Consider the following 27,529-nt stretch of genomic DNA (forward strand, 5'->3'; position numbering starts at 1 on the left):
ACAGCAGAAAGCCAGCTAAGCAGAAGTGCCTAACTACGAAAGTGGCGCGGCGCGGCGAATAAACAAAATTCCGATAGTGGCCACAAAAAGCGACTGGTACAGAAGATTTGCAGTTTGTTTTTCTCATTTTGGCTGTTCTTTCTTCCTCACCGGGCTCAACATTATAAAATATATTAAAAATTAGCTTCGAATCTTCGCATTAATTCAAAATCACGCAACATTTTTGTGCGTAGTTTACACCACTGATATCAAGAGCTTGATAAAATATTTGGCGTCAATTACGTCGTTTTATGAAACCCAAATGGCGTCGATTGGTCCGGAATCGAGCATTTGCCGTAAACGATGCTCCGTAATTTCGATGGCGTGAATTACTCCGGTCTTCGGCTTTGTGAAACCGAATTGGCATCAAATACGCCAAATCTGGCATAATTGACGGAAAGCCGTAAATTATTCCTTTTATGAAACGAGGCCCTGGAATTGTTTACACCTCCGTAACGAAGCACATTTGCGTAGTTACCGTAATTCATCAAGCGTCCTACAAATTACAATTTCATGTCAACACTTATTTTTTTACGAGAAATTATAAAGCAATTATGTTGAATTTAAATCTTAAAAATTATTTATGAAAAAACAAAATTGATATTGATGACCATCTTTTATTAAAACAATATATTAAAAACAGCAGAAAGCCAGCTAAGCAGAAGTGCCTAACTACGAAAGTGGCGCGGCGCGGCGAATAAACAAAATTCCGATAGTGGCCACAAAAAGCGACTGGTACAGAAGATTTGCAGTTTGTTTTTCTCATTTTGGCTGTTCTTTCTTCCTCACCGGGCTCAACATTATAAAATATATTAAAAATTAGCTTCGAATCTTCGCATTAATTCAAAATCACGCAACATTTTTGTGCGTAGTTTACACCACTGATATCAAGAGCTTGATAAAATATTTGGCGTCAATTACGTCGTTTTATGAAACCCAAATGGCCAGGCCCATGTCGTCCCCTATCTCCCTGTGTGTCCAAGTGCACAGATGACGTCACACGAAGGGGCGGAGTCGGGGGCGGAGCCTGGCGCAACGGCCGCCATATTTGAATTTGTTTTATTAGAATGTATTCTATATTTTGGGTTTCCAGTCAATTGTTATCGATAGTTTTATGAACGGTTAGCTGTAATATTAGTGATTTATCAAGAAAAAACACATATTCTGCTTGCAATTTCGATTTAAGTACGACCCGCGCCTAGATTCGAACGCACGATCTTTGGATTACGGCGCAAGCATCCTAACCACTACACTACCGCGGCGGCGTGGCGGCCGGCGAAAGGGAGGCTGCGGAGGCATGGGGGCTTTTTTTACGCATTTTTGGAAAAACTAATGGGTTTAGTGAAAAACAATTCTTAGATAATTCGAAGAAAAATGTCTCGGCTTTCCGATGATGCACTTAGTTTTGTGCTAGCTTTAGCAGAGGTTGTTCTACAGCGCTTCAAAAATCGCCCATTTGCATAGGACTTAAACGGGACTTCAAGACTTGCCCCCAGATGACGTCACGAGCTGACGTCACGATCAGGTAGAGTCGCCGGACGACCCTACCTGGTATATAGGGCCTTGCAAATGGCGTCGATTGGTCCGGAATCGAGCATTTGCCGTAAACGATGCTCCGTAATTTCGATGGCGTGAATTACTCCGGTCTTCGGCTTTGTGAAACCGAATTGGCATCAAATACGCCAAATCTGGCATAATTGACGGAAAGCCGTAAATTATTCCTTTTATGAAACGAGGCCCTGGTAGCTGTTTACTTTGACGCCCCACGTGCTCACTGCTCAGCCGAAGCGCCCCGCCGCCGCCCGGCCACCCGGCCTGCCCTGACCTGTGAGGGGAGGGGGCCGATTTCAAGGTCACCTCAATGTCAGGACACAGCACTGACGCTGGAGGTCAGCGGGGCTAATGGAACGGACAGGTTTGTAAATGGGACAGTCCTAACGACCCCGGAAAACGGAGATACGGAATTTCTACGCAGGTGCGTTATTTATCAATTTCACACTCAGCTTGTTTGTTATGCTAGTCTCTGAGATCCATAACAGTCTTTTACTCTCAACTATTCTTGAAAAATGTTATATGCATACTTCTATCCAATCTCTTCTCGGTTTTTGCTTTCTCCGTATTATCAATTATCTTCCCGGGGCTGCGGGCTGTGACAACACAGCGTACAAGTTAGGGCATGGTAATTGGCCATGCTAGGCCAGTTGATATAGGTAATATTTCCGACTCCGTCGATAAACAATAAACATTGAAGCTAGAAAACTTGTAAAAAAAAAAAAAACAAGGTAATGGCTGATCGATACGAAGCAGAACTCGACGACGGGGACAAGTGGTGACCCTCCCCGCCGTTTGACCTGATGCTGACCGTCTTCACCTTTTACCCGGGTAGCGACCGTGCCTATCGGCCAGAAAGTGACCGTCCCCACCCTTTGCCCAGGTAGTGAGCAAGAACCTGGTGATCCACGGGGACCGCGTCCCTGTGCGGGACTCGGGCGGGCCGACCGTCACCACCACCTCCGTGCCCGTGTCGGCCGAGATGGCCCCCAGCTTCCGACTGGTCGTCTATCACGTGACCGACGCCGGAGAGGTGGTCACCGACTCGGTCCAGGTGCCCGTGGAGGGCATCAACCGCGGCAGGGTGAGTGCATCACGTGACGTCAGCAGGGGTAGGATGGATTGGGCCACGTGATATCAACAGCGTCGGGATGGGGTTGGGGGTCATGTGACCTCCATAGGGGCAGGGTGAATGATCATGTGACCTCCGCAAGATCTGCAGAGTGAGTAGTGAGGTGACATTAGTCGGGGATGGGTGAATAGTCAAGTGACATCAACCGGGGGGAAGAGGGGGGGGGTGAGAAGTCTTGTGACCTTCACGGGGTCGGGGTGAGTGGTCAGCTGACGCTGATGGGTAAAAAGTAAACAGCCGCTTCTTGTCTTTATGCTCTTCAACCGGGACAGCGACACAGCCTGCCCTATCAATATCTGAGGCCCTTGCCAGGTGTATGGTCACGTTGCACTTTACCCTTATTTGATGTGTCCGCTGGTGGCCCTACGATGTATACCAATGAAGAGAAGTGCAGACAACTTCGCAGTTAGTTCATGTGTTACTGACATCGGCCCGCGACTTAATCCCTGTTCATTGGTGTTACGCCTCACTGTAAACACTACAATTTGCAGATCATTCAGGTACGGTGTTTGTAGCGGTCATGACGCGGCATTTCTATTGCTCCAATGATCAGCTTCTTTATATTCGTCATTAGCAAAGTGTAAGTGGGACTTTCCAGAGCTATTCAAAAGAAACAATCCATCATTTGTTAATCTTAACTGCATCCGTAAAGACTCACCTATAATAAAGGTCACCTCTCATGTCCGATCTGGCAAGGATGAATCGGTCCATCCAGTCGACCTGTGACATGCCTACTCATTCTGCCTTGCCTTTGGCCGGCCTCTTAGAAAGGTCTTTAGCCCGCCCCATTAACGAGTAGCCAGTTCCCCCCCCCCCAAAAAAAAAAAAAACCCTTAGCCCTCAGAGCCACCGATCTGCCCGTCCGTACGTTTCGCTGAACCAATGCCTCTGTGGTCCATAAGCCAGCCTAACGCGTACGCGTCCCTGCCCCAACTCGCGTCCGGCTCCCCAGACGAAGCTGGTGCTGAACCAGCACAAGGACCACTCGAAGAACACGGTGGAGCTGGGCATGTGGAGCACTCCGGGCGCCACCTTCTGTACCAACTCGATGAGGGGCTACCTGTACAGCGTGCAGGCGGAGCACGAGCTGAGCCGCGCCTCGGTGCTCGCCAGCCTGCACTCGTTCGAGAACACGCCCAGGTCAGTGGAGCACACCCGTAGTCAGTGGAGCACACCCAGTTGAGATGGAGCACGCTGTCAAACGTGCAGGGTTGTGCTTGACTCATGAGTCGAGTCAGAAATTTGACTCAACTCTGACTCAAATGAGTCAGATTTGAGTCGAGTCGGATGAATTGTTGAGCTGTTGAGTTAAGTCAGAGTTGAGTCGGACAAAAATATTAAGGCGTTGAGTCAGAGTTGAGTCAGTAAAATAACTTTTGACATTGAGTTGAGTCAAACATTTAGGAACATGAGTCAGCTGACTCAACTTTCTAGAAGCAATATATTTTCATTCCCCCCCCCCGTTTAACAACTTAGCCCTGGCCCTGCTGCCGGATTTTTTTTTTCATCCCCCCCCCCCCCCGCTCAACAACTTTTTTATCTGAGTCAATTTTGAGTCAACTCACTTGACTCAACAAAAATTTGAGTCAAGTTTGAGTCGACCCAGTAAACATGACGACGTCGGCCCGACGTCGGGCCGAGGCTCGGGCCGACGTCGGCCCAACGTCGGTTCAACCTCGGCCCGACATCGGCTGGACATCGGATATGCCCGCATGTTCCGACGTCCAGCCGAAGTCCAGCCGACGTCGAGCCGACGTCGGGCCGAGATCGTTTGCCGAGGTTGACGAGATCGTTTGTCGTTGGACCGACGGGGGCCGACGTCGGCATGTTTATTGGGACAACGCGCCAAAAATATCAACCGGCGGCGGGATTCGAGCCCCCCAGTCGCCGACGTTGGCATGTTTACTGGGACAACACGCCAAAAGCATCGGCCGGCGTTGGGATTCGAACCCCGTGCCATTCAAACGCAAGGCTAGTGCGCTAACCACTACACCACTCAGCCAGCTAACTAATCCGGTTTGTTTTGTTGGGTTATGCCCTTTCGGTCTGACAAGACCATTTCGGAGCCGGAAGGATCATAGGATGGAGACATTGGTCTTCTTGGCGAGCACCCTGGGTCCAGTTCATATAGAGTCCCTGGTCCCATTGCTGTTACGTGACACTTATTGGAAAGGGCGACCCCACAATGGATTGATATAGCCACTCTTACACACCTGCACCAACGTTTCCCAAAGTGTCCCTTTGATAATTAAGTGGCACTTTGGCAAAGTGACACTTGCCGACTGGCCTTTCTATATGAACTGGGACCGGCCCTGGTGAGTTGCCGGGGCTGAGCCTGACCAAAGGATAGGCCGAGCAGCCCCCAAGCACTCCTCACCGCACCCGGCACGGGCGAGCTCGGCTTACGGGTAATCCGAAATGGGATAAAGTTTCCCGTCCAGTCCGGATCAGGGGGTTGCGGCGTGGAGGAAGATTTGAGTTTCCTGAGGATATTTTGAAAACAGAGGCTCTTTATGAAACATGAAACATGTATTTTAAATTATTTTAACGGTCAAAACAGCGGCCGATGTCGTCCCGACGTCGGCCCGACGTCGGCTGGACCTCAGCAATTGATCTCGGTCCGACGTCGGCCCGACGTCGGCTGGACCTCGGCTGGACGTCGGAACATGCGGGCATATCCGACATCCAGCCGACGTCGTGCCGAGGTTGGACCGACGTCGGGCCGACGTCGGCATGCCGGTGCCGAGTTGCCGACGTCACCCCGACGTCGGCCGACGTCGGGCCGACGTCGGCATGTTTACTGGGGACTAATATTTTCATTGAGCCGCTTGAGTCATGAGTCGAGTCAAAGGAAAAAATCAGCTCCTTGTTTGAGTCAGAGTTGAGTCAGGGCTTTCTGAAGTTGAATGATGAGTCGAGTCGGCAAATATTTTTGAGTCGAGCACAACCCTGCTGTCAAACGTGATCTTCAAAGTACCATGTTTGTGTCATGAAAAACATTTCTTCGAGAGCTTAAGTCTTACCACTGAAAGGTACCTACCCTGAAAGAAATTTATGTTTAAACTTTGAAGTGAGGTACTTCACTCTGCTTAATTTGTAAGTTCAGCTTGTGGTCGACACGCTATGGTTTTTCGTATGAAGGAAGGATTTGTTAAGCCACATTTATGGCTTGTTTACCAAAGTTCCCCCTGCATCCTTCGTCCGGAGTTGTTTTTCGGGCCGTGTATTGTTTTCGCCGACCAATCGCCATGGTCCACGAGCTGTCTTATGTCTAGTGTGCAACGTGCATGTTCCACCACCTGTGCCCCTCCCCTGCCCGGAGCGGTCGACTGAGCTGTTTCCTGAGCTGTCTCTCACCATCCCCGCCCCTCCCCTGCTGCCCAGAGCCGTCCACCGAGCTGTCTGGCGCTGGCGGGACGGCAGTCGGCCCGTCAGCTCTGAGTATTACGTCACACCCGACTACGGCATCGACGCCAACTCGTCGTTCGCACTCGCCGGACTGGTGGTCTTCACCGACGCACGGGTCGAGTCGGTGCCGGGCACAGGTCAGTGGTGGGTCAGGGAGGTCATCTGAGGGTCACGGGGGTCAGTTGGGATCACACAAGTCAGTAGAGGGGCGCACAGGTCAGCTGGGGGTCACTAGTCACAGAGGTCGGTGGAGAATCGCGCACAGGTCAATGTAAGGCTACATTTATAAGTCAATGGAGAGTCACTCAAGTCAGGGCATATCTGGGGTTAGTGTGCCCGGCTACAGGGTTCAGAGTATCTCAAAGTACAATATTGGTTCGGAGAAGGGACGAGAGGTGGCGAACACATGTCAGGGGCACATGAAAGGACGGGAGCATAAGCGATGGGTAAAACCATAAATATGCTAAAACTGTCTCTCCCGAGAATGTAATAACCTCTGTTCTGTTCCCCACGGGACTGTCTCTAAGGCGATGCCCGCTGTCTCTCCCGAATATATCAATATCCCGATATCCATATTATAACCTCTGCTCTGTCCCCCAGGGGACTGTTTGACTGAGGAGGCCCGCTGTCTCTCCCGCGGATGCTATAACCTCTGTTCTGTCCCCCAGAGGACTGTTTCGAGGGGGAGGCCCGTTGCCTCTCCCGGGGATGCTATAACGTCACCCGCCGCTGCGACGGAGTCAGCGACTGCGGCGACCACTCGGACGAAATCGGCTGTGAGTGCACCGAATCGACAGTCTGGTTTTACCAAAGCATTTACGATGGCATAGAGCCAACGAATTGCAGAGAAAGATTACCTTAGTTTGTAGATATGACACTATTAAAATGTGTGATATCTTTTGGCCTGGTAAATCTTCCTCGGACAACTAACGACGAACTTCATTGTCATGCCGAGGTAGGTAACATATAAATAGCCTGGCAAAACTGACATGGACTTGGTTGATTTTTATTTATATGCAATAGGTAAGTTACCGGAATTATCTAACGACCTCCCACTCTTAGCGTGTATCTCATCGACCCAATCACCATTCTCGTCATCGTCAGAACCGTCACACCAGACCGCTGTATGACGTCACTTTGTGACGTGTGACGCAGGCACACCTGACGTCACTAAGGAGGAAGAGGAGCGGAGGTTCCGCATCCGGAGACGCTCTACCTTCGCCGACATCTTCGACTTCGGCGCCGGCGACTGGGCCTGGATGCTGAAAAACATCGGTGAGGGAGGGAGGGAGGGGAGGATAGGGTGAGAGAGAGAGAGAGAGAGAGAGAGAGAGAGAGAGAGAGAGAGAGAGAGGGAGAGAGACAGAGAGAGAGAAAGAGTGAGTGAGTGAGTGAGTGAGTGAGTGAGTGAGTGAGTGAGTGAGTGAGTGAGTGAGTGAGTGAGTGAGTGAGTGAGTGAGTGAGTGAGTGAGTGAGTGAGTGAGTGAGTGAGTGAGTGAGTGAGTGAGTGAGTGAGTGAGTGAGTGAGTGAGTGAGTGAGTGAGTGAGTGAGTGAGTGAGTGAGTGAGTGAGTGAGTGAGTGAGTGAGTGAGTGAGTGAGTGAGTGAGTGAGTGAGTGAGTGAGTGAGTGAGTGAGTGAGTGAGTGAGTGAGTGAGTGAGTGAGTGAGTGAGTGAGTGAGTGAGTGAGTGAGTGAGTGAGTGAGTGAGTGAGTGAGTGAGTGAGTGAGTGAGTGAGTGAGTGAGTGAGTGAGTGAGTGAGTGAGTGAGTGAGTGAGTGAGTGAGTGAGTGAGTGAGTGAGTGAGTGAGTGAGTGAGTGAGTGAGTGAGTGAGTGAGTGAGTGAGTGAGTGAGTGAGTGAGTGAGTGAGTGAGTGAGTGAGTGAGTGAGTGAGTGAGTGAGTGAGTGAGTGAGTGAGTGAGTGAGTGAGTGAGTGAGTGAGTGAGTGAGTGAGTGAGTGAGTGAGTGAGTGAGTGAGTGAGAGAGAGAGAGAGAGAGAGAGAGAGAGAGAGAGAGAGAGAGAGAGAGAGAGAGAGAGAGAGAGAGAGAGAGAGAGAGAGAGAGAGAGAGAGAGAGAGAGAGAGAGAGAGAGAGAGAGAGAGAGAGAGAGAGAGAGAGAGAGAGAGAGAGAGAGAGAGAGAGAGAGAGAGAGAGAGAGAGAGAGAGAGAGAGAGAGAGAGAGAGAGAGAGAGAGAGAGAGAGAGAGAGAGAGAGAGAGAGAGAGAGAGAGAGAGAGAGAGAGAGAGAGAGAGAGAGAGAGAGAGAGAGAGAGAGAGAGAGAGAGAGAGAGAGAGAGAGAGAGAGAGAGAGAGAGAGAGAGAGAGAGAGAGAGAGAGAGAGAGAGAGAGAGAGAGAGAGAGAGAGAGAGAGAGAGAGAGAGAGAGAGAGAGAGAGAGAGAGAGAGAGAGAGAGAGAGAGAGAGAGAGAGAGAGAGAGAGAGAGAGAGAGAGAGAGAGAGAGAGAGAGAGAGAGAGAGAGAGAGAGAGAGAGAGAGAGAGAGAGAGAGAGAGAGAGAGAGAGAGAGAGAGAGAGAGAGAGAGAGAGAGAGATTCTAATCACACCGGATACCTCCGTGAGATTCCCGTCATGGATACATGTTACGGGTACATGACGGTAAGTGGTGTTCGAGACTACCACACCCTAGTATTTCCCCCGGCTGACTACACATTTTATGTTTTATGTGACGGCTATTAACATCGGAAACGTTGTTTCTTATGTCTAATGTTATATAACCTAAGCCAACATATATCTAAGCCAACATAAATAGACTTGTAGTTCCTAATGAAAACATGAACTGACTGTTCGTTGAACTCTCACATTCATGTATGTACCATAACGGTGTGTCTGTGTAGTGTCTGTTTTATCACGGATAGAGATCGTGAGTTACCGTGAGGTGAACTCACGCTCGTGCTCCGTCCGTGACAGGGTATGAGGGCGGCGAGCAGCAGGTCCTACAAGTCCCCGAGGTCAACGACGACTGGTACATCAACGGCTTCAGCATCAGCCAGAAGCACGGTTTTGGCCTCATCGAGGAGCCTATACACGTGAGGAATTGCGCGATCAATGAGAGTCGGTGATTTGTAATTTTGCAGGCTGCCGCGAAATGTTAAATATATAATTAAGCTGCAAAGCAGTATCCCGTATATTTAGGTACATTGATGGTGGGTTCGTTTCGAATTAATGCTTCTCGAGATGTGTGTGAGTGCCTAAGCCAGGGCTCAAACAGGGGCGGTCGCAGACTTGGAGTTTGGGGGGGGGGCCAACTTGGCAAAGGGGCCCCTGCGCTGACCCGGGGGGCCCGGTGCTAGCTTAAAGGGGCCCACGGGCGTAGTGTAAGGGTGCAGAAATCTAGGCCATGGCCGGTGAAGCGGGGGGGGGGGGGGGTAGGGAGCGGCACCCGAGCGGAGGCTCATTGAGAGCTTTGAGGGTGCACCATGTCGAAAATGTACCGAAAAGTGCATTTTGAAGCATTGATTATGTCAATAATTCACGCAACTGTGAATGGACTACCGCAAAAGTAAAGGCGGCTAACTTTGCAATTTTCTTTGCAAAAAAAAAACTTTGCCATTTTTTAAGATCATCGTGCTAAAACTTTTAACAGTGGCTCATCGGTATCTGTTCACACATGTGTTCCGACTTCCGTTTAATCTTTTTTCACTTGAGCACAAATGCAAATTTTGAAGACCATTACAGTAGCAAATGCTTCGAAAGACGGATAGTGGGCAAAATATCCTAAATTTGTCGTGCTGCATGGAAAGTAGTGTTGCTGAGGAAAGGGGGTTTTGTTCCAGATTATTGTGGATGCAGAATACATTGTCTGCACTCACTGCAGAATTATTGTTGGTGCAACTGCGCCCACTGCACCCATGGTTCCTACACTTATGGGCCCATCGATAGCGCTTCGGCGCTACCTATCGCCTAGAGGCTGCAATGGGGCCCTTAGAGTACGGTGTCAGACCCCCAGAGGCCGGCGTTGGACCCAAGGGTCAGCGAAGGGCCTCAAAGGCCCCAGGTAGGGCCCCAGAGGCTGATGTGGGCCTTCATAAGCAAGTGCGTGACGCCCAAAGTTAAGGCTTGAGCCCCCCAGAGAACATAATAGGGCCATCAGTGGCCGGTGTAGAGACCTCATAGGCCAGTTTGCGGGCCCCTCAGAGGCTAGTGTGGGGCCTCAGGTGTCGCTATGAGGCACTTAAAGACCGGTATGGGTCCTCAGAAGCCGGCATCGATGGCCTTCAGAAGCCAGTACGGGGCACTCAGAGGCACATAAGGGCAGTTTCGGTCCCAGAGACAGAAATGGGACCATCAGAGGCCGGTGTGGGTCGTGGGACCTTTAGGGCTGGTTTGGGCTCTTAGGGGCCAGTTTAGAGCCCTCAGAGACCAGCATAGGGCCTGCAAAGGGCAGTTTGAGACCATCAGAGACCGAATTGGGCACTCAGAGGCTAATATGGGTCCTTACAACAGGCCAGCATGGAGCCCTCAGATGTTAGGGTGGGGCCCTAAAAGACCGACATGGGCCGGCGTTGGACCCCAGAGGCCAGAAGAGGGCCCTCAAAGGCCAAGATGGGCCCTCAGACTAGGCCGATGCGGGCCCTTAGAGGCCGGCATCAGGTCTTCAGAAGCCCGTGCGGGGCCCTCAGAGGCTAAGGTGGGTCCCTTACAGGCCAGCACGGGCCCTCAGAGGTCAGTGTGGGGCCCTAAAGACCAGCATGGGCCGGCGTTGGACCCCAGAGGCCAACAGAAGGCCCTCAAAGGCCAAGATGGGCCCGCAGAAGCCGATGCTGACCCTTAGAGGCCGGCATCGGGTCTTCAGAATTCAGTGCGGGGGGCTCTCGGAAGCTAATATGGGCCCTTACAGGCCAGCATGGGGCCCTCAAAGATCAGGATGGGACCCTAAAAGACTAGCATTGGCCGGCGTTGGACCCCAGAGGCCAGAAGAGGGCCCTCAAAGGCCAAGATGGGCCCTCAGACTAGGCCGATGCGGGCCCTTAGAGGCCGGCATCAGGTCTTCAGAAGCCCGTGCGGGGCCCTCAGAGGCTAAGGTGGGTCCCTTACAGGCCAGCACGGGCCCTCAGAGGTCAGTGTGGGGCCCTAAAGACCAGCATGGGCCGGCGTTGGACCCCAGAGGCCAACAGAAGGCCCTCAAAGGCCAAGATGGGCCCGCAGAAGCCGATGCTGACCCTTAGAGGCCGGCATCGGGTCTTCAGAATTCAGTGCGGGGGGCTCTCGGAAGCTAATATGGGCCCTTACAGGCCAGCATGGGGCCCTCAAAGATCAGGATGGGACCCTAAAAGACTAGCATTGGCCGGCGTTGGACCCCAGAGGCCAGCAGAGGGCCCTCAAAGGCCAAGATAGGCCTTCAGAGGCCGATGCGGACCCTTAGAGGCCGGCATCGGGTCTTCAGAATCCAGTGTGGGGCCCATAGAGGCTAATGTGTATCCTTACAGGCCAGCATGGGCCCTCAGAGGTCAGTAAGGGGCCCTAAAAGACCGGCATGGGCCGGCGTTGGACCCCAGAGGCCAGCAGAGGGCCCTCAAAGGCCAATATGGGCCCTCAGACGCCGATGCGGGCCCTGAGCGGCCGGCATTGGGTCATCAGAATCCAGTGCGGGGGGCCCTTAGAGGCTAATGTGGGTCCTTACAGGCCAGCATGGGCCCTAAGAGGTCAGTGTGGGGCCCTAAAAGGCCGGCATGGGCCGGCGTTAAACCCCAGAGACCAGCGGAGGGCCCTCAAAGGCCAAGATGGGCCCCCAGAGGCCGATGCTGGCTCGACATCGGGTCTTCAGAATCCAGTGCGGGGCCCTCAGAGACACTTAAAGGCTAGTCTTGGGACTCGAGAGACAGAAATGAGGCCACCAGAGGCCGGTGTGAGGCTCTCAGACGCCGGTTGGGCCCCTGAGGCCGGTTTAGGGGCCCTCAAAGGCCAGTGGAGGGCCCTCAGAGGTCAATACGGGTCCTCAGCGGTCAATGTGGACGCTTGACCGCCACTGAAGGGCCCTCAGAGGTCAGTGTAGGACCCTCAAAGACTGGTATTGGAGCTGTTAATAGCTGGCGTGGGTTTCTCGAGCCTCGTGACAATCGAATACCGGCCAGGGCCCCATACGGCCATGGGGGCCCATCGGTTGTTTGGGGGGGCCAAATGATATGATGGCCCCCCCCTGATTTGCCTTTGGGGGGGGCCATGGCCCTGATGGCCCCCCCCCTGCGACCGCAAGCGATAAGGACGGTAATATCGATGATGATTGTGATAGTGTAAGCAAATAATGAATACAATGACGGTAATGGTTGCTGCGTTGGTTTCGAACGCGTTCTGTTATTTCTTTATTAGTTAAGCTACTCATATGTTATGGTTATAAGTTCCCTTCTCCACCCGCAAAAATAACATTTTTAGTACGAGTCGCTGGTCGATAGATAGCTTCGTCTGAGGTGGAAATCTCGCCTAGTAACAGGCATGGTGGTTCCGCCGGGTACCAGGACAGGTCGGCGGGCTTAGCGGCGGTCGCCTGTATCCACTCGAGTGGAGAGAGACACGCTGGATTATCCGACTGGATCAGACAGAAGACCACGGGAAGGGGAGGGGAGCTCTCAGCTGTGAATCAGTCTGCGACCACAAATCGGTCTAATTCTGGGTCACAAATCCCGGCTGTTTTGACGAACCGAGCTGTCTGTTTGTCGACAGCACGTCAGTAACCGGCCGTTCTACATGACCATGGAGGTGGTGTCCCAAATCCGGCGCGGGGAGACCATCTCGGCGCGCCTGCTGCTCGTCAACAACCAGGACATCGAGGTGTTGGCGCTGGTGGTGCTTCCCAACAGCCCCAACTATCGGTAAGAACAAATCAGTGCAATTTCCGTATAGCTACCAGCTCACTTTGGGTGTGTGGATGTGGCTAAGAATTCAGGGTGTCACAAATGATCAAAAGAAAGAAATGTAATAAATTATTAATTATTTATTTTATTTAATTAATTAATAATTATTATGAATAAATATATTCATTGATACCTACTGACCAGAAATACTGGTTTCATATTGTTCTTGCTTCATTGGAGGCCAACCATATCTCGAAGTCCATGGCAAGCCCAATTGGTCTCAGTTCACATATTCCACATTTATTTCACGGTTGCCTATCGTCTATTTTCAGGTTTGTTCACGTGGAGCAGGACGGCGTCATCTCCCACAAGAACGTCCGGACCTCAGCCGGTGATCATCAGCACCTTGTACCGGTACGAACAAATGAACCTATTGGGACGCAACTCACGTGCGGCAATTTCTGTGCTCTATTTTGGTCTCTACGACACGACTGATATTTGCCTCAGGTCTTGAAACCGGCTGTAATGTATGTACCTTCGACCATGTCAAATGTTAATCTAAATGAACGAACAGATATTACAAACACCTGACGCATACCGGAGACCTACTGACGCAATAGACACTATTCGCTAGAATTGCGTAATCGGCCTTTTTGAAGACAGACTGAACTGTTGTTATCATACCATGACTATTTTATTTACGTACCACTCCGTGTTGCAGGTGGAGGCCGGTGGCAGTGTGGAGGTGACGGTGCCGATCAAACCGCTGGTGGAGCTCGGCTCCGTGGACATCACACTAAAGTGTATCACCCAGTTCGGGCTGGATGTCGAGACGGCCACCATCCAGGTGCAGGTACGGATCGTTTCTATATATATATATATATATATATATATATATATATATATATATATATATATATATGTTACAGGCAATGTGTGGAATCAGGCATTCTATAGAATGCCTAGGCATTCTATAGAATGCCTGACCGACCAGGCATTCTATAGAATCCCTAGGTATTCTATAGAATGCCTGACCCACCAGGGATTCTATAGAATCCCTAGGCATTCTAAAGAATGCCTGATTTTCAGGCATTCTATAGAATGCCTAGGAAATACACGAATCTTTCCAACATATAAGTGTATGTTGTATAAGATTATGAGCACAGACCGACATGTAACATTATTATTTTCTGCCAGGCTACCTTGCGTTCAGCTATTTATGTTCATTCAGTCAAATGTTCATTCAGTCAAATTTTCCGGTCAGGTATTCAATCTGACCTTATTAGGTCAAATTGTATCAGGATTTCATTCTGAGAGTACAGAGTATTTATCTTAACGCTAGAAAGACGATGGTGGTAATGTCAATATCGGAAACGCCTTTGGTAAAAAAAAAATTACACGGAAAAAAATTGACGAATCGTCCATTTTTGGAGGTTCTAAGGAATTGATTTAAGGTCAAACTGAAGAAAACGGCTACGAGCCAAAAATGGACAAAAATTGGGCTGACCTAAAAATGGCTTAGCTATTTGCTTTAGAAATGGCACCCTTTCGAACATTGCCAAAGAAGAACTGAAGTAAAATTTCATAATTTTGAGTCTTTGACGACCTTTCGAATACCGCATGGCCCAGAAGTCAAGCTGGAAGGGGAGATCGAACAACACCTAATCCGGCTCTTGTTACGGCCGGGCCACCGCCCAGACGTGGAATAATGAACCATTTATTCAGGTTATTCCCTGACATTACGGTGTAGGTTGAGCTGTCCATGTATGTATATTGAGAGTCGTTACACGAAGTGCTTATGACGACATAAAATGTGACCTTTGGTGTATTTTTCACCTTCATTTCTAACATCAGAACAAAACCATCGTCATTCGCAATCACTTTCGATTCAAGCCTACGGTCCACCCTCCCAGCCAACACTCTTCTAATGCAGCTTCGTATCTGTAGCAGCATAATCCTCCGAGGGTAACCGTTTAACCCGCGCGGGGCTGGGGGGTAAATTTTACCCCCCCTCGCGAATTTTTGCGATATCTCAAAAACGGCGGCGCGCAGCGCCGCCAAACTTTCAGTACCTTTTCTTACATCAATTTGACACGTTCCCTGAAAATTTGAGCGAAATCCGTCGGAAATTTTTTGAGAAATTGACGTTTTAGTGACGTCATGTTCGCCATTTTCGCCTCAAAAACGGCAAAAGTTCAAACGCCGCTAACATCTTCATTTTTAACGGAATCAAGACGTAACAAAAAAGGTTATACGTAATTTTACTTTGTCTATCAAATGGCTATCTCGGTTTTTTGAAAATTTTGGATTTTGGCCTAATTTTTTTCAAAAAACTGACTTTTTTGGGAAAATCATTATAAAATCCAAAATTTTGAGTCTATCGAAAAAACCGGAATGTATGTCAGAGAAGTGGTCTATGTGCACCTACATACCAAATTTTAGAAGAATCGGCTCAAAAATGTGGGAGTTATTCAAAATTTTATGACGTCACGACACACAAAATTTTTGAAAAATGACTTTTTTGGAAGTTCTAGACCTCGTACGGAAACGAAAATAGCACCATTCGATTCGCCGTGAAAAACTGCATCAGATAGACACCTTTTTAGGTCTTAACGACCAACTTCAAAATTTGACCTCACTTGACCTGACCTTGACCTGACCTCGACCTGAAATTCATCCAGAGGTGGTCCATATCACTTATTGAGTGTGCCTATTGAATTACATGAGTAAAATGACCCATAAAACATGTGTCGCACATGCCCTTTTCTATATTTTGTTTTTTGGTGACCTGACCTGACCTGACCTGACCTTGACCTTAACCTCTGAATGATATTGTATGCAACGAATATTGTCTTGGAAGCCTAAGAACACGTTTTGGGCGATCAGTCTCAGTCCATGACTCCATTCTTCGGCAACTACGGTGCAAGGCCGATACTGTAGAAACTTGCAATTTGTACCCTTGACCTGACCTTGACCTTGACCTCAAACTTTAAATTAAGTACATGTTTTTAGTAGCTCGTGATGAGAGCTTTCGATTGGCGTTTGAATTTTCCAAATCGGACCATTAGTTCGGGAGATAACAGGGGGGGGGGGGTAAAATTTACCCCCCCCCCCAGCCCCGCGCGTTCGGCTGGAGACCCCAGCCCCGCGCGGGTTAAGCGACTGGTTGGCCTGTGACTCTCCCGCGTGCCTTGCGCCGTGACTCTCCCGTGCCAACGGAATTGGATCAGCTGCTGCTTGCGGCGCACCATTTGGTGGTCGGCATAGCCCAATACCTCCCTCGCTTCCTCTCAGCTCATTGCCCTGAAATGGTGTGAGGTGACGACCGGCCTAGGCCAACAATGAAAATTAGGTAATCAAATAGCATTACTGCCACTGACCCCTAATTTTCGAAGTGTGTTTCGGACAATCAAAATACTTAGGCATTCTATAGAATGCCTGGGAGCTTAAGCCAGGCATTCTATAGAATGCCTAAGCAGTCAGGGATTCTATAGAATACCTAGGGATTCTATAGAATGCCTGGTCGGTCAGGCATTCTATAGAATGCCTAGGCATTCTATAGAATGCCTGATTCCACACATTGCCTGTAACATATATATATATATGTTACAGGGAGTATGAGAAATCAGTTAGTTTGCAAACTACCTAGGGAGTTTGCAAACTCCCTGAACGATCAGGTAGTTTGCAAACTCCCTAGGTAGTTTGCAAAGTACCTGGTCGAACAGGTAGTTTGCAAACTCCCTAGGTAGTTTGCAAAGTCCCTAGTTACTTTGCAAACTCCCTAGGGTTGTTGCAAACTACCTAGGTAAAATGCGAAAACGACGAAACAACAGTCATATACGAGTACATATGTAGATAAGACGCGATGAATTGGTTCAGAGTTCAGAATGAAGCTTGGTAGCAATGGTGCATAACGAGACGATGTGATTGACGCTCTTTCGCAGCTTACTATTTATTTTTGTCTTGCTCGCAAATATCACCTAACAGATTAATGTCTGCCTTTTTTCCTGTAGTCGACAACATGCTACGTTGTCATCCACCTCCTTTCCTTAGACGTCAGCGGCCTCTCCTCCATCGGTCTGGCGTCCATCAGAAAGTGGATGACGTCGCCATGTTCGGCGTCTTCCACGACTCAAGTTATTGCCGCTCAACGCTTCCTCCCACTCCCGGAACCTCTGATCGAACAGTTCGCGAGACATCCCCACAGAACCACAGAACAGAAATTGCTATCACTATGCTGCCTCTTCACACTCCGCTCAGCACTGATGACCCGCCTGCACTGAGCACCGTCCACCAGCGCGGTGAGCCGACAGCGCCTTTCATCCGTATCCCGCAGGCACATGCACTGACCTGACCTGTCAAGCTAAGGGCAGTCGACTGCTGGCTAACAGGATCGGGTGGAAGCGGGGCGTTGGGTTGACTAAAGATCACATCCTGATTTCTAACCCACGCCGCGTAGGGGGGGGGCCGAAACGGCCCCTGTCCTTTTCCGTCAATATCTCCTAAACGGCTGTGCTATCGCCACCAAACTTCAGGACTTCTCCGGGCATCAATCTACACATTGTGACCAAAATTTTCCAGAGGCTATGATAGGTTGGCCACAAATGACATCAGAATGACGTAATGTTCTGCCATTTTCGACCGAAAAAAGAGCTTCGCGAGAAGAGCTGTCAGACCAACAGCTTTGAAGATACAGAAAAATGATCAGGTCATAAAAGGTGTGAAATCGACAGGGTTACAAAATTGCTATCTCGGATTTTTTTTATTTTTTACCCCCAAAAATGAAAAATGAAATTGGATATATTACCTAAAAAATCCAAAAAATTTTCGAGTTTCAAAAAAGGGAAATATATGATAGTAACTACCGTCTTCTATCTACATACCAAATTTCAGATGGATATCTCTTTTTTTTTTGGCCAAGTTTTAGCGAAAAAACTGTTCAAAAATGATGACGTAAAATTTTTAAACACAATTTTTGGCTACTTTGCTATCTAAGGTCACTGATACCAGGTCAGGTCACAGAGCAGTCAGGTCACTGGGGGTCACAATATGAAGTGTCATGTGATACCTGTTTTATGGTCCATTTTACATGATAAATGCGACTATGTGGGTCAGGCAGCCTTTTGGGCCAGCTTAGGTTACGTTCTGGTGAAGGTCAGGTCAAGGTCAGGTCAAATTAGATCAAATTTCGAAGCTAATATCTTTGCATAAAATGGGCATTGATTCGATGCAGCTCGTCACGGTGAGTCTAATGGTGGTCTTTGTTTTGCCCTACGTTGTCTAGAATGGCCAAAAATTGAGTTTGAAAATTTAACGTCATCATTTTTAAACAGTTTTTCGCTATAACTTGGCCAAAAAAGAGATAACCATCTGAAATTTGGTATGTAGATAGAAGACGGTAGTTACTTTCATATATTTACCGTTTTTTTTTTAAATCTCAAGAAAAACTTATTTGATTTTTTGGGTAATATCTCCAACTTCATTTTTCATTTTTGGGGGTCAAAAAAAAAGAAATCAAAATCCGAGATGGCAGTTTTGTAACCCTATCAATTTCACACCTTTTATTTCTTGATCATTTTTCTGTATCTTCAAAGCTGTAGGTCTGACAGCTCTTCTCGCGAAGCTCTTTTTTCGGTCGCAAATGGCAGAACATTACGTCATTCTGATGTCATTTGTGGCAAACCTATCATCATGGCCTCTGGAAAACTTTTTGTCACAATGTGTAGAATTGATGCCCGGAGATGTCCTGAAAGTTTGGTGGTGATAGCTACAGCCGTTTAGAAGATGGGGCATTCCACGTCAAGTGGGACAAAAAATGACGATTTTGAACCTCACCTCCTCCGATTTTTGCGAAACTTTGTGAAACTACTCATCTATATGTGAAAAGAAAGGAGACATTTTTTTGCCAAGATATGACGTCACGTTTCCGAGATACACGTCATCAAACATTGACTTCGGCAAGGCACATTATCATCTTTAAAGCGTCATAACTTTTAAAGTTTTAGACATATCACCACGCGACAAAGTTTGAAATGGAGGGAATAGATCAGGCTTTAATTTGAGGATCACAATATGGACGTCCTTAACTAATTAGTGAGCATAATTAAAATTCAAAAAATAAATTTTGAATTTCTGAAAAATGGGTACCCTTCGATTTTGCTGATTTTTGCATATTTTATTCTTCCATACATTAGCTACTTCATATGAAAATTTCAGAATGGGCCGACGTCTACGTAACTGTCTTTTGGACTTCGTAATGTCTGGCACTCGCGCGTTTCGTTTTAGCAACCAAGGAGAGGCGCTACGCGGAGATGGTTCTTTCTACCTCAATCAAACCAAAGCAAACCTAACCTGACCTGACCTGACCTAATCTAACACGCGTAAACTTATGTATAGCCCTCACGGCAGTTGCTGGCTGGCCAAATGCTACTTAGATACGAACACTATAAAACAAAAATGAACGCGTGTTAAAACACTTGAGGCTGACCAGTTACGAGCCAGCGACCTTTAGATTACGAGGTGGGTTGGGTACACTCGGCACACTAACTACTAAGCCACCAAGATAGCTGGTCATCGCTGAGCTGTAAGCCAGTTTTCTTTTTTAATGATGCAATTGAGCATTCTCCCGGCAGCGCCTCTCTTTAGTTGCAAAAAGGAAATACGCCTGACTCTCCCAGCGCTAGGGGAGAAAGGCCCGGTTTAGTCAAAAAAGGGTATTAAAAAACGGAATTTGAATTGTAGGTGGGGCGGTGGGGAACTTTATCGTGTGCCAATTTCATGGCCCTAGATCAATATCTTCAAGATCAAATGAGGTTAACCCGCGCCCTGCTGGGGGGGGGTGTTTGAACACCCCCCCTTGTGGTTTTTCGCGAATATCTCAAAAACGGCGGCGCGGAGCGCCGCCGTTTTTGGTACACCTTATCATACATCAATTCTACACATGTTGTGAAAATTTCAGACCAAGGTCATTCAAGGTCAGGTCACCAGGTCACTTGAAGTGACCTCACCTCATAAAAACTTTCAATGTCTGTCATAGCTACACCAAGTGACCGATCGCTTTGAAACTTTCAGCGATTGCTAAGAGCAATAGCATGTACAAAATGTATATCTCAGAATTTTGATATCGATGACCTAAGGTCAGGTCAATTTTGCGACCTCCCCATTATAAGTCAATGGGAGAAAATTGAAATGCGCCTCTTTTGGATGAAAGACATTATAAACACTCCCAAACACCGAATTACAAGTGGTTTAGACACACTGAACTTGAAAATGGTGTCCGTGACCCTTGTTTATGCCCTGAGGTCATCTTAGGTCACGAATGGTATCTAACAGTTTTTCGCAAATAACTTTTGATAGAGGCATGCTAGAGCGATGAAAACGCCTTAGGTGTGTTCAGTTCGACGATACGGATCGACTGATATGCAACATGACCCTTTCCGGTCAGGTCATGACCTTGACCTGAGGTCAAATTTTCAAGTTGACCTTTCAAGGTCAAGTCATAGTTCATTCGATGCGTCTTGACGAGAGGAACACGATGCCGGTAAAAGTAAGCTTGTACAAGGCTTGGGTCAAAAGTTATTGCAGAAAAACTGTTTTCGAAAAAATCGGCTATTTTTGCAGTTTTTGCCCCCTGCAGGCAAAACCGTTGACGTTAGGTCAAATCTGAGAGAATTAGTCAGAAAGGGCTTTAATAGGGCTATCGAATGCGCTTTTCCGCGGCGCTGTAGCTCTATTGGTTCCCGAGTTATACGTTGGCTTCTTGGAAATTGTCGACATTCGACCTGGAAATCGGCGAAATTTTGCCTTCAATGACCTCTGGTGACCTGACCTTTGACCTGACCGAAAAATTGACCGAAGTGATTTCGTCATTATTTTTTACGCTCTTTCGAACGCCGCCTTCCGCGTATCGCTACGTGGCCCAGGAGCCGAGTTACAAGGGGGGGTGTTCAAACACCCCCCCCCCCCCCCAGCAGGGCGTGGAAATCCAGGACCCCCAGCTGGGCGCGGGTTAAACGTGATTAAATTTGCTATAGGTAGTGAATATTTTGCGTTTATACGCCCATAGCGCTAAGAGTTAATGGCCGATTTCCCTATTTCTTCCTTTATACGACATTTGTAGTGTTATGAGAATCTCTAGCTAATGTGACCATAAATTTGGCAGTTATTGGCCTGCTAAGAGTAAGATGTCGCCGGCAGAGGCGGAGTTCGGCCGACGCGGGAAACGTTTCATTCATAATATTGTGTTTGCGCCCTAATAATTCAATTTTTATCTGTTGATTTTTGCATGTAGGTATTTGACCATTAGATTGCCTGTACATTTTTAAGCCTTCACACAAAATTTGACACGAATCGATCATAATCAGCGGTAAGAAGCGCGGTGCAAAGATGAACAGTCCCGCGCCGGCACAGTCTACCATTCAGGCGTTGACGGCCGGCGCCGGCCGCCGAGCCGCTCCGGCAGAAATGTTTAACTTTACACCGCCATTACTAGAAAAGTTGTGAACCGATTTACCTATTTCTTGCACGGGAGGATTTGCAATTCGATTCTGGACAGATACTGAAAGTTTGACGTTAATATAATAATTATGGCGTGAGTTATTGGCGATAAACAGGTGGGGTTAGCGAAATCGGCCCCTTCCACCGCCCGTGCTACGTTGCACTTCTTGTTGCTATATCATCCAAAGTTATCTTTGGCCCACTCTAATTTTCTCAGCACCTGTGCCTTACGTGTAGTGGAAAACAATATCTAAATTTGAGCAAAATCGAAGGGTACCCATTTTTCACAAATTACATTTTAAGAAATTAATTCAAAATAAAATAAATTCAAAATCATCAAAAATGTAAAAATTGTCAAATTTTACTAGAATAACTCCTTATGTACACGTTTCAGTTTGTTTGAAATTAATAGCTTCAAAAATGTTGAAGCTATAGATCTTTCAAGATTGCAGTACACGTCCAATTCTGCTAAAAAAGCAGAAGTTTAGCAGCTTGTATCTCTGTAGCCCGAGGGCATATGACAAAATCCTTTCACCCTCAGAGGTTTCACCCAATAGGCAATCAGTATACCAAGTTTGAACAAAATCGCAGAGGTGACCGATTTTGGCTGTCCCGGTTGACATGGAATGCCCCAGATATTGACGGAAAAGGACAGGGAGGCCGTTTCGGCCCCGCCCCCCCCCCCTACGGGGCGTGGGTTAGAAATCAGGATGTGATCTTTAGTCAACCCAACGCCCCGCTTCCACCCGATCCTGTTAGCCAGCAGTCGACTGCCCTTAGCTTGACAGGTCAGGTCAGTGTGTGCCTGCGGGATACGGATGAAAGGCGCTGTCGGGTCACCGCTGGTGGACGGTGCTCAGTGCAGGCGGGTCATCAGTGCTGAGCGGAGTGTGAAGAGGCAACATAGTGATAGCAATTTCTGTTCTGTGGTTCTGTGGGGATGTCTCGCGAACTGTTCGATCAGAGGTTCCGGGAGTGGGAGGAAGCGTTGAGCGGCAATAACTTGAGTCGTGGAAGACGCCGAACATGGCGACGTCATCCACTTTCTGATGGACGCCAGACCGATGGAGGAGAGGCCGCTGACGTCTAAGGAAAGGAGGTGGATGGCAACGTAGCATGTTGTCGACTACAGGAAAAAAGGCAGACATTAATCTGTTAGGTGATATTTGCGAGCAAGACAAAAATAAATAGTAAGCTGCGAAAGAGCGTCAATCACATCGTCTCGTTATGCACCATTGCTACCAAGCTTCATTCTGAACTCTGAACCAATTCATCGCGTCTTATCTACATATGTACTCGTATATGACTGTTGTTTCGTCGTTTTCGCATTTTACCTAGGTAGTTTGCAACAACCCTAGGGAGTTTGCAAAGTAACTAGGGACTTTGCAAACTACCTAGGGAGTTTGCAAACTACCTGTTCGACCAGGTACTTTGCAAACTACCTAGGGAGTTTGCAAACTACCTGATCGTTCAGGGAGTTTGCAAACTCCCTAGGTAGTTTGCAAACTAACTGATTTCTCATACTCCCTGTAACATATATATATATATATATATATATATATATATATATATATATATATATATATATATATATATATATATATATATATATATATATATATATATATATATATATATATATATATTTTTTTTTTTTTTTTTTTTTTTTGAAGAAATTCAGAGTTTTATTTACGCCCTCCTCTTTGTTGGTGGCGAAAGGATGCTGGTCATTGGGCTCCGACCATGTCAAGATAAAAATGGCTCTTGCTAGTACTACAATGACACAAACAAGCAAATATTTGTCCAATCTGACTGTTATCTTGTAAAACGATTTTTTTCATATTGGCATCTCCTGCGCCCAGCACCTTGAGAAAGCCGATTGATATTGATGTTGACGTCGCGCCGTCACCGCCTGGTTCCAGCCGGAGGGTGTGATGACCAGCACCCACACGTCCTTCCTGCTGGACCTGAAGAACCGCGCCGTGGACCACAAGTTCCTCAACATCTACACGGAGCAGTCGCCGGAGGTGCCGTATGCCACCTGGCGGCGCTTCGTCTACGGCAGTCCGCAGGGCTCCGTCACCGTATCTGGTGAGAGTCAGCCTCCGGCTGGAGAGGCTCGGAGGCTCGGGAGGTTTTCACGGGAGGTGACCATGCTGTTTACACATCAATAGAGATTACAATCATGTTTCGGTAAGAGTCCAAATAGTCAGACTCGTGAGTATGAGAGCTCGAAATTCCAGGAGCTTTGGAAGAATACAGGGATGTGTCATTACCTCGTGAGAGATACGAGATCTCCACCATTTTTACGTGAGTGCTGGGACAAACAATCCCATCGGGGAACGATACTGGGTCGTTACGGAGGTGTTTGTCTCTGTGGATGATGCACCGATGCTGAGCGATAGGACTGCAGCTCTGTGGGTATGGAATGTTTGGACGGATGCCGACTGCGCTGGCATTTGTCACGGCAAAGCAGTCGGTTAGGTACCTACGGGCAGCGAATACCTCAGTCACCGCCAAAACTTCTGCTGTGTCACCAATTACCGGAGAGAAAAAAAAAAAAACTCATAAAGCATACATGTGAGGCACGATACCACGACCATTACGATAGGAGCAACCAAGGAGCAACTACGATGAAGCTATGCTTTTTACGTTAACCACTGACCTAACATTTTATGAAAGATAAGATATGCATTTTAGACGTGCGACCAACAAGTTCCAAAGGCCACTGTGTACGACGTACGTGGGCGAATTCTAGCCTAAACGTAGTCTGGCGTTTGTTTTCCAAACTCATGAACTAGCTCGTGCGGCGAGGTTTATCTATGATATCACCGGTACCAATTCGTCATGATCCGGCTTGTCGCTCGTTTCTCCCCACTTCTCCCTTCCGTCTGTCTGACTCATGATTCTCTCTCTCTCTCTCGCTCTCCCCCTCTCCGCAGGTGACGTCATCGGTCCCATTTTTCCGTCGAACTCCATGAACACCGGCTCGGTGTTCGGTAAGCCCCTCAAATCTCTGGACGGATCCGTGTTCAACCTGGCCTACAACGCGTGGTCGCTGCACTACATGCGTCTCACCAACCAGCTACCGCGCTCCTTCCTGCGCCAGGTCCTGGAGAAGATGAACGTCCACTTCCTGCTCATCATGAAGCGGTATCGGCGCGGACCGTTCCTATTCTTCGACGGTGGGCGGCCCAGCGTCTGGTGAGCGGACTGCAGGGTGACGTTATTTGTGACGTTACTCAGGGGAGGGACTCCTAGCGACGATCGATTAGAGGGTTCAGTTGTGCTATACCGGGCATATCACGGGAAAAATGCGTGTTGGTTTGTGTCTCGGATCCGTGCTATTTATAAAGCATGAGAGCACGAAAGAGTACGGAAGAGCATGCTCTTTCGTGCTCATCTGCTACTAATGACTTCGGACCTGCGACCGGAATCTGCATCCTTTGATATCTGGAAAGTATCATTTTGGCACGGTTAGGTATCTTATTGTTTTTATGTCTAGACAGTAACCACGTGACAGAAGGCTCATCTGAAATTGACGACCTGACGATTGTAAAAGCTAAAGGTCACGGCTTTGTTGGTTTTGTTTTGGCTCGACAGTGGACTGCGGTTTTATTGCCCAACATACTGTTTTCACATTAGCAACTGTATTCTCGTAATCTCCGTAGTCCAAAACAAAAACATGTTTTCAATAACAAGACTCAATCCCTCTTACATAATGATAAGTGATAGTGACAAAGAACATAATCCTTCCATAGTGAATGATTGCGCCCGGGTCCATCGCAAAGCGAAAATTACAGCACGCCTGAGCGCTACCAACGACGCATCCCTTCTCGCCGTCTCTGTCTCTCTCTCTCAGGAGTACGTTACTGATGACACATCCCCTCCCACTGTCACACAGGGCCACAGCATGGACGGTACGCCAGCTGCAGTACTCCCAGTTCCAGGACTGGGAGAACTACCTGTACGTCGAGCCGCGCATCCTCTCCGAGGCCGCCCACTGGATGTGTCTCTTCCAGAACTCGGACGGCTCGTTCAACGAGACCGTCTGGTACGAGCACCCTCTGGACCAGAAGATGGACCCGCGCTCGCGCGTACCCGGCGAGCGTCACCGGCAGCGGCACATTCCTCTCACCGCCAGCGTGCTCATCAGCCTGCACACCATCCAGGAGAAGCTGCACGGCGACGCCAAGGCGGTGGTGGCCAATGCCAAGGCGCTGGCCACCCAGTACCTGGAGCGCAGCCTGCACGTGCTCGCCGACCCCTACGAGCTGGCGATCACGGCGTACGCGCTGACACTGGTGAACAGTGTGGACCGCGAGCTGGCGTTCAGTCGACTGGTGGCCGCCCGCCGAGAGGTGGAGGGCATGTACTACTGGGCGCGCGAGCCGGTACCCACCCTCACCGTCAGCCGGGACGTGAACCAGCGGCCGTACCTGCATGGCAAGAGCGAGCAGGTGTGGGACGCCCAGTCGGTGGAGGCCACGTCGTACGCGCTGCTCGTGTACCTGCATAGAGACGGCGTCGGCATCGACCAGGAGAAGATGGTGCTCTGGCTCAACAGCATGCGCATGTGCAGCGCCGGCTTCGTCTCCACCGTGGTGAGTGGAGTGGGGCCGGCGGGGGGAGGGTAGTAATGGCTATTGGAGCAAAGTCAGTGAAGGACTCCGTTCTGGAGATTAGAGAGACAGTCAAGCGAATTCAGCTCGAATTTTTGCCCTTGCGCCGACGGTTTTTGTGATATCCAAACCAAACTATAAATCACGAATACTTCTCGGCGTTATTTTGTTTCACCTTTCTAATCGAAACATGCCTGTTGTAAGGTGTTCTTGATTCTCTCTATAATGTGCCGTATTTTGATAACTTATGATCCTTCAGATATTTGACACAAACGAATCAGAATGTACCCGTGTCTATTGATAGAGACAAGTAGAAAAACACGGAACAAATAGTGCATGGACGCGTTTCGATTATTAAATCTTCATCAGCATGTCATAATCACAGAGAAATAAGATATAGCACATCTTGTTTTCTCTGTGATTATGTCATGCTGATGAAGATTTAATAATCGAAACGCGTCCATGCACTATTTGTTCCGTGTTTTTGTATCCGTGTCTGTACGTACAGTGGGTCTATTTAAGATCTCCAGAGCCACCACGTGGCGCTACGGTCGGGGTAGGGCGAGTCCAAATCCCGAGGGAAGCGAGGTCACCGGTCATTGTGGGGGAAGGAGGGAGGGGGAGTGACGCGGTATCACGGCGCATGGGACGTGCGTAGCGCCGGGAGTGGGCCGCCCAGGGCCGCCCGCCACTGCGCCGCGGCTGAGGGGAGGGATGATGGTTGCGGGTGCGTTCACTCCGGTATGGTGATATCCTGTTCATGTGGAACGGCCTTGTGTGGAACGAGCAAGAATGCGACTGAAGGGAATCATTATCTCAAACAAACGGGCAAGCCAGAGGCAGCGTCAGTTCCAGCCAAAATGTTGAACAATGATAATTGAAATCTAGGACGTATTCATTGCATGCAACTATTCATTCGATAGTTGCATGATGCTTTTCATGATGCATGATGAGGCTTTTCTAAACTGTTATTTGAGTAAGATATTTTTCATTTGGCACGTTCAGTTTTGGTGGGTTTTATCGGGTCGAAAAGAAGCAGAAAAGAAAAAAGAGTTTAAATGGCTCCAGACAATTTACCGAAAATATTTTCTTTAAAAAATGAAACTTAGCTTAACATTTACAAGCGATAATTTTGACTTTTGGAGAGTATATTGGGGAAAGATGTCATCGTGCTTATGTGTTGCAGTAGAAGGGAAGGGTTTGGTTCGTGTCTAGATAAAACCAGACCCGGCAGTGGGGCTCGAACTCACGACATTGCATCAGCTCACAGGTTACCCAACCTCAACGCTACGAGCACCTATCGCCCTGCGCAGCTCGCTCAGTGTTTCGGCTAAAGTTCGGCCAAAGTGTCTGACGTCTGTCAATGTCACGAGGCGAAACCCCAAGGTAAATGTCCGTCCCGGTAGCTCGGTCGGTAGAGCGTTGGACCCCATGTGCTATGTGGTGAGAGCGCACGTCCCGGTTGCAAAAGTCCGGG

At 48.5% G+C, this 27,529-nt stretch overlaps 1 protein-coding gene across 1 annotated transcript in view; it reads left to right on the forward strand.

Annotated features, from left to right (window-relative positions):
* Positions 1 to 27,529, forward strand: part of LOC122372848 (CD109 antigen-like) — a 66,506-nt gene that overhangs the window by 33,932 nt on the left and 5,045 nt on the right. The window contains exons 11-22 of the mRNA XM_043350477.1: positions 2,474 to 2,674; positions 3,675 to 3,862; positions 6,107 to 6,267; positions 6,799 to 6,906; positions 7,286 to 7,405; positions 9,054 to 9,172; positions 12,804 to 12,952; positions 13,267 to 13,348; positions 13,656 to 13,787; positions 23,353 to 23,521; positions 24,373 to 24,634; positions 25,335 to 26,034. Of these exons, the coding sequence (XP_043206412.1) occupies positions 2,474 to 2,674; positions 3,675 to 3,862; positions 6,107 to 6,267; positions 6,799 to 6,906; positions 7,286 to 7,405; positions 9,054 to 9,172; positions 12,804 to 12,952; positions 13,267 to 13,348; positions 13,656 to 13,787; positions 23,353 to 23,521; positions 24,373 to 24,634; positions 25,335 to 26,034 (2,391 nt within the window). The remainder of the gene's footprint in view (positions 1 to 2,473; positions 2,675 to 3,674; positions 3,863 to 6,106; positions 6,268 to 6,798; positions 6,907 to 7,285; positions 7,406 to 9,053; positions 9,173 to 12,803; positions 12,953 to 13,266; positions 13,349 to 13,655; positions 13,788 to 23,352; positions 23,522 to 24,372; positions 24,635 to 25,334; positions 26,035 to 27,529) is intronic.

Source organism: Amphibalanus amphitrite, unplaced genomic scaffold, assembly GCF_019059575.1.
Source record: "Amphibalanus amphitrite isolate SeventyFive unplaced genomic scaffold, NRLGWU_Aamphi_draft 001407F_arrow, whole genome shotgun sequence".
Taxonomy (NCBI): Eukaryota; Metazoa; Arthropoda; class Thecostraca; order Balanomorpha; family Balanidae; genus Amphibalanus; species Amphibalanus amphitrite.